General features: G+C 48.9%; 1 protein-coding gene across 3 annotated transcripts in view; it reads right to left on the reverse strand.

Annotated features, from left to right (window-relative positions):
* The window catches only part of IDUA (alpha-L-iduronidase), a 48,157-nt gene extending 42,949 nt beyond the window's left edge, over window positions 1–5,208 (reverse strand). For 2 of the 3 annotated variants that reach the window (XR_008744735.1, XM_055790508.1), the window contains exons 1-2: window positions 4,916–5,208; window positions 1,715–1,855 (exon numbers count right to left, since the gene is read on the reverse strand). Coding sequence is in view for 2 of the 3 variants with exons in the window: in XM_055790508.1 (XP_055646483.1) it covers window positions 1,715–1,855; window positions 4,916–5,190 (416 nt within the window). In the remaining variant the exon portion in view is untranslated. The remainder of the gene's footprint in view (window positions 1–1,714; window positions 1,856–4,915) is intronic. The other variant, XM_055790509.1, reaches the window with a different exon arrangement.
* Between the last annotated feature and the right edge of the window lie 2,372 nt (window positions 5,209–7,580).

Raw genomic sequence — 7,580 nt, forward strand, 5'->3', positions numbered from 1 at the left:
CCTAATGGACACTCTGAAACCCACTACTTCTCTGCTCATATTCCATTTCCAGAATCTGAGCTCTCCTTCTCCTTGTTGTTTCCACAACTTACAGCTGGTAAGTTCCCATCCTCATGTCTTGGACAGCAGACAGAGTAATGGAGTGGATTGTAAACATGCTTTGCCCAGCAACACGCTGAGCCAGGCAGAACTTTAAGAGCTATTACAACTTTTGATGGGGTTTTATGGTTTGTCCTTCCTGACAGACCAATCATTCTTGCTCTAGGCATCTATATTTGGTTCTTTCCACTGGACATATTGGTATGAAGATGTTTTAAGCTGAGTTAAATGGGACCCAAAAGGCAAAGAATTCCAGTGTTGTCCTCATAAAGTCTGACAGGTACTTCCCTAGAGCTATAAATGCTATTATGCATTTGAATCCTTTTGAAAGACAGTATTAACTAAAGTTGCCCTGTTTCAGTTGTCACTATCTATCACTTGTTGCAGTGCACAAGTAGGTTTAGGATGCAAAATGAAACTCCCAAGTTAAGTGGAAGGAAGACAGAAATAGTAACAAAATAATGGCAGCTTTCATTTAGACATGTCAGTAAATCAAGCTTGTTTTAATCTTTGTGGGACTTTTTTTGCTGTATCATGTCTCCTAAATTAAAGGACAGAAAAGCAAGCCATCTTTCTAGTCCCTCAGCACTGTTCTTAGAATGGCTAATGGTTAGCAAAGCCCAGAACAGGATGGGTGAGAAGTCTTGTTTCAGACAGTATTGCCACCTGAAATGCTTTGGTAAGGAATGGACTGAATTTATGCCTATCACTCTATTCTATCCTATTCCTAGCTTTTGCCAAAGACTCATCTAACCTGGAAAGGGAGCGTTAACACTGTGATCTGAATATTAAAAGCAGAACTACGGCTAGGGGGAGCTCTATGTACACGTGTGGACAGCCGGGAAGTGCACGGGACCTGAACTCTCAGTCTCGCTTCTCCCAGCAGTTCTTCTCAGTAGTGAGTAGATGCTGGTGTTCCTGCACTAAGACCGAAATCCTGGCAGTGATATCACCCAGTATGAGTCTTGAAAACAGCTGGAATGAACACTGTCTGGAACCCTGCCGACAGCTCTCTCTGTAACGTTGGGCACAGATGCCTTGACTGCACAGCAGAACTGTTCCTTCTTCAAGGAACAACTGGAGACTCCTCTAGAGCTCTCTTGAAAGTTGTGCCAAGCAGTACTTTAGAAAGAATGCAGCCAGTCAAAAAAAGCTGCACTAGAACTTTGTACATGCTAAGGATCCATGAAATCCATTTCTGCTAGCTTGAGGCCTGTCTGGGAGTCATGGTAAAACTGGGAATCAAGATGCTGTGGCCAGGCATGGCAGCAGGGAAGACGTGGAATGACTGTAGCATATGACCTGAGACACTCTTGGTAAAACTTGACTTGCACACCCACAAGACTCTTCAGATGAAAGGAACCTTAAAGGGCTCCTTAACCTGTTGTCAGGATGTAATGCATGCAGGTTAGCCCCATCTTTCTCAATACAAGCTCTCTTTCTTAATCTCATGCACTCTTAAATTGACTCTCCACCACTGGCACTTACCTGACTTCCAAGGAAGCAAAGACATGCCCAGCTTGCAATCATACTACAATAAGTATCAAAGCGAGCACCTGTTGGATATTTTAATGTGCCAAATTTTTTTGTATTTTGGCTCGAGGAGTTTGCTTACCTGAGAGCAACTAATTCCAATAACCAGTGAATTCGAACTTGTTCAATGCCACCATGCGGAACAGAAGAAATATAGGCAAGGTTCATCTCTTGGTCTTTGCTCAGGTCAAATAGGTCAGCACGGCTGTGAGGTAAAGGAGGGCTTCAGAAAAGGAGGGCCAGAAAAGAAAAACCACATTGCAACATTAACTGGCTGCTCCACTGGGTATCCAAAGATCCTTGTGCTAAGTCCCTATAACACCTACAAGATCCTCCCCGGCATGAGGACTACTATCTAAGATGAAATGAAAGCAAAATGGAGTTGCAGGTTATTTGGGGCTAACTGGCTACACACGTAGTTTGGCAAAACTTGGGTGCATTTCATTGCCATGCTCAAAAGAAAGCATTACAAGAAGTCACTGCAGCACAGATAGTAACCTCTGGCAGCAGAGGCCATACAATGGTAGGCACCTTGTCTCAGGCAGCTCAGTGTCTTTTAGGCTTTGGAGTGGAAGTCAGACTTGCTGAGGTCTGTAGTAAACAAATGCAGGTTTGATCTTCCTGCTGCAGTCCATGCAATGATACCAATTCTTGCTCTGCTGTGGAAGCTGCACTTGTTACAAGCAGAATTAGACACTCAGAGCCTCCACGTTCTTTGGCTATATTCAACTCACCTCTAAGGACAAGGAAGCACAGGAGTATGAGGTTTCTATGCTTGATGCTGCAAGCAGTTTTACCTGCTCACAGCTATACAGCAATGATCATCTATGACTTTGGTGTCTACTTATTCCACTGAAATTAACATAACACTGGGGCAAATTTCTGCTGCCTCTATCTCTGCAGATAAATAGCTGCAAGATGGAGAAAGATTTCACACCACCCTCCACAAGTCAGAAACTTAGAATGCTGCCCAGTTCACTGGATTTGGGCATCCTTAGAGACTCTCATTAAGCTTCCTGTTAACGTGCAAATTCTGAGCATTAAAGTATTTGTATTACAAGAAAGATAAACCAACACTGTTCCCCAAGGTTCAGTAAAATACTTCCACGTGTCTTCACATTGCAAAGAGAGATGACTTGTGCTCTAACTACAGACTTTTATATTAACTGTACAAGTAAAAAACTAATACAGTTTATGCTTTGACTACTGTGATATGTCTCCTCTGATGGGTGGATTGGCTCTGTGGTGACTATAACTATGCTGGGAAGAGTCACACTGTCATCCTCTGCTCCTCTGTCCCCCTGCACATATTTATCCCATCTCCAAAGGCCCCCCAAATGCACCTGCTACCGTATAACCATCTGTACGCAAAGGGGGAAAAAACCTGACCCCACCTGGACAACAGCTTTTGTCCTAGCTAAGACAGTGCCTATCTATTACCCCATGTCCTGCATCCTCATCTGAAAGTGCAAGTCTTTACACAGATTACATCCTTGTAGTGATCCATACATATCAGCCAGCACAAATGAGCTCCTCTTTGCAACTTCACCAGCATACAAGGCACTTAAAAATCATCTCCCTGAGATGCTTCGAGTCACACAAGTGAGACTGAAGTCACCAATTCCATTCTTACCAGCCATCTGGGTCTTTTTACTTGCCCCAGTGGATAAGGACAATGTTAACTGTCAGTTTCTGAAGGAGTGCTCTACTACTTCATGATTCAAACCTGCTTCAGTTCAAGCAGTGGCAAAGCTGGGAATCAAGGCGTGAAGCACTGACACATTTTTTGCTCTATCCACACTGAATAAACACTCTGAAATTCACACTCTGCTAGAGAGAATTCTAGCAAAAACCATGACAAGATACTAAAGAAAGCTGGCAGTAGGTTTTGTTATTGGTAGTATCAGTATCTGTCCTTTCCTGTTCAGAGCGAAAAGCACCCATCCAAGAAAAAATCAAGCCTTGCTCCCAGGCTTTGTCAACTGCTGATCCACAGCTGTGCATTTGCCCAGCTGTCTGAAACTGTGGTGCAGAAAAAAAGCTTTAACAACTGGAACCCAGTAAGTCTGTCTTAGCGTGAGCTTTCAAGGGAGCTGGGATCCCACATCATAAGAAATACCAGTGTTGGCCAAGCGTTATAACTGAATAGATGCTGACCCTTGGAGAGCCTCTGCCTCTGCTGCGGCTCCTCTGCTCTTCCCTCACACGCTTTTCATGTTTGCAGCTTTCCAAAGTTACTTTTACACAATTAAAATAACGGTTGTTTCTTGGGCTAAAGTTTAAATGGGCAAAAGATATATTTTTAAGGCAGCTTTTCATTAATATTTCCTAACATTGCAAGCAAAAATTAAAACAAGACATGAAACAGCAAAAGAAAAATAATCCAAAAAGCCCAAACACTTCTCTTCACCAGAATGTGTTTGATGCCCTGTTTTGTTCCCCCCCCCCCCCCCAAGATGGAAAACTAATGGGAATTTTTTCAAGTTTTGTCTTAGACTACCTTTATGCATTACACAAAAAAAGTGCACAAATTCCTTTTTGTCCAAAGTACACACTGCTGATTCCATCCCTGTTGCAACTCTTTTTTCCTACAACTGCTACTTAATCCACTGTATGTCTAAATGAAGGAGGCCATAAGCGGTTTAGAGTAAGATACAAACATGGCTGAGGGATGTACTGTCTCTCGCTTTTAAGCCTGCTAGAAGCCTTCATGTATCTCACAAAAGTTGAAGACTGTTTGACCCCCGTTAGCTCAGCAAGACTGGGCTTTCTCTGAGAAGCAAAGCACTACCAAGATGTGAAGTGGTGGGGCTGGGATTTACACGTGCTCCCACACATCCCACTGACTCGGATCAACCGGCCTCACTGGCCACATCAGGAAGATGGCATATGTTGAAAGCGCCTTGCAAGAATAAACTCCCTAGAGCTAACAGGCTGGGAAGCTGCGCCCGGGCCTCTTTCAGGACCGTGACCAAAGGAACTCGGAAAAGGAGAGTGAATGAGCTCCGAGCGTCAACACATGTGCAGTGCTGGGGAAGGGGAAGGTGTCCGAGGGCCCTGGTGGCAAGGGAGCGTGTCACAGCCGGGGCGTCTATGGCCTCATCTCCTGATCCGCTTTGTTTACATTCGCTGGCCACGTCCCATGACCAGCAGCAAGGGGCTGGGCCCTCCGACGCCTCCGCAGCGGGCTGACAGCGCCCAGGCCGCTCCAGAAGGGCCGCGGCCACGGGCCGGGGGCAGCCGGCGGGGCAGCGGCCGCGTCCCGCCAGCCCCGCGCGCTTACCAGAAGCCCGTGCTCCTCCAGAAGTGCGGCAGGGGCCGCGCCGCGCGCCCCACGTCCACGCGCACCACGCAGGCGGCGCAGCCCGCGCCCAGCTGCACGGCCAGCCACGGCAGCGCGGCCATGGCGGCGCGGCCCGCGCCCAGCTGCACGGCCAGCCACGGCAGCGCGGCCATGGCGGCGCGGCCCGCGCCCAGCTGCACGGCCAGCCACGGCAGCGCTGCCATGGCGGCGCGGCCCGCGCCCAGCTGCACGGCCAGCCACGGCAGCGCGGCCATGGAGCACCGCCGCCCTCCGCTGACGTACCGCTGGCGCGGCGCCAGGCCGGTGACGTCGCCGCCCGCCGCCCGCGCGGCCGGAAGGAGCCGCCGCGGCCGCCGCCGTTCTCGTCTGCGCCAGGCCGGGGAAGTCCGGCACCGGTGCGCTTCTCCTGCGGGCCGCACGAGGGGCCTACGCGCCTGTGCTATGGCTCTGCGGCAGCGGCTGCGCGGGCGGACGGAGCGGCCGTTCCCCGCAGGGCCTGTCAGTGGGGCTGGAGCTGTGCCGGTCCTTCCGTCTGAACGTGTTTCCTGGCCGCTGTATGGCACGTAGGTTTGAGTGCGCTGTGTAATAGCAAGGCTACCGATGGACTTTCTAAATGTTGCTTTCCTACAACGTGTATCAGAAGACTGGGGTTTCCATCGGGACTCTTTCGTAGGATCCGTGTCCTGAAACCATAGTACTGTTACAGATTTGCTAAAATCATTTTAATAGAAATATAGAGGAATAAGAAATATATACTAATGAAACTAGTAGTTGCACAAGAAAAGCTGCTATGAAATCCTCTGTACAGCCCTGTACCAAGGCTAAGAACTTATATTTACACAAAGAATGTAGATATAGTAATGAGGTCATGTAACCATAGTTTGGTTTTATGTAAGTTTATATAAGTTGTATATAAGTTTATATAAATAATTAATGAAATAACTGATGAAAGGAGGAGTCTGTTTCTCTTTCTTTAACTTTCTCTAACAAGGGGCCTGTTTATAAGTTATATAGAGGGAGCAACTACAAGAAACCAGGAGAAGAAACAGATGGTCGACAAGGACATAAAATAGCTCAGACCGATAAGGACACTGCAGACTTGCAAGACCATCACATTCCAGGCAAAAGGTGAAAAGTACACTCTGAGGAAGACCTACAGCCTTCCTCCCAAAGACCACTGCCCACATCCCGGAGACCCCTGCCCACAATTCTTGGAAGAATTTGCGCAAGCGCGCAAGTGTGAAGGACTGATAAGCTAATTAACATATGAAGCGAGAGTATGTTAATGATTTTGGGGAAATACTATGTTTATGCATGAATACTTAATGAATATGTATGAATAAGTTCTATATAAGGTGTATGATTTTGAACCATGGTGTGCATTGATCGTTGATCGTGAGAGGACTCACGCACCATCAATAAAGAAGGGTCTGCTTATCTACATCACATTGGTGTTGGTAAGTTTTTCATTCCAAGATTTCGGTAACAGTACTGCCCTCAGGAATCTCATCAAGCCCTGCCGACTAGTAGAAAAATGTGGAGTCGGGCCTCCCTTCCACATCCCCCAGTACTGTGGTAGCATCTCATTCTGTGTTCATTAGTTCTGATCAATTGGGTAGGCAGGGTACTGCTGTCTAGTTTGCAATACAGGCTTTGGATTTAGCAGGGGTAACCACAGGCCCCTGTAACAGTGCACACGCCAGGGAAACTGCAGAGCTGCCAGGCAGACAGCTGGGGTGCAGGTGATCTCCAACAAGAGAGTGAAGTGAGAGCTGTGTTCATGGAAATCAAGGCTATCAGTCCTGGTGGAGCAACCAACACTCACTACTTCAAAAGCTTTAGTATTTCAGCCCCTTTCACCAAAGCTCTCCCTGAAGCAGTTGTGCAAGAGCCAGCAGGGGGAAGTCAAAGAGATGTTTATTCCTCAGCTCAAGAATATTGTAGCTAGTGATGCAGGTCTTAGCAAGGGGTCCCTTTGAGGGGATCCTGCGAGAGGCCCCTGTGAGGGGATCCTGCGAGGGGCCCCTGTGAGGGGATCCTGCGAGGGGCCCCTGTGAGGGGATCCTGCGAGGGGATCCTGCGAGGGGCCCCTGTGAGGGGATCCTGCGAGCGGCCCCTGTGAGGGGATCCTGCGAGGGGCCCCTGTGAGGGGATCCTGTGAGGGGATCCTGCGAGAGGTCCCTGTGAGGGGATCCTGTGAGGCCAGGCCTGCCCAGCAGCCACTCGCAGCCGCAGGGCCCGCCCCAGCCCCTCGGCTGCAGCACCCTGAGGAAAACCTGCTTAAGGAAGGGTGAAACACCACGGAGACAATGAGGTGTGAGGGAAAGAATGTGAGGAAGGGCCCTGGGAGCACGGAGGGCAGGGAAGGAGGCAGCTGCAGGCGTGGGATTGCCCTGAAGCCCCCAGAGGGGAGGCCTGTTCACCATGAGGGACCGCAGGCAGGGGAGAAGCATGAGCAGGACGGCGCGGAGAGAGGAGCTGCCATGAGCTGAGCAGAGCCCCCGTCCCCGGCATCACCCAGAGGGGGCAGAGGAGGTGGGTGATGCGAGAAAATATAGTGAAAAACCTAAAACTCTGCAGGCAGGAGTTGCATAGGTAACAGGAACCATCAACAGGCAGGCAGGAGCCTCACTGTCTGGAGAGA

Source organism: Falco peregrinus, chromosome Z (genome assembly GCF_023634155.1).
Source record: "Falco peregrinus isolate bFalPer1 chromosome Z, bFalPer1.pri, whole genome shotgun sequence".
Taxonomy (NCBI): domain Eukaryota; kingdom Metazoa; phylum Chordata; class Aves; order Falconiformes; family Falconidae; genus Falco; species Falco peregrinus.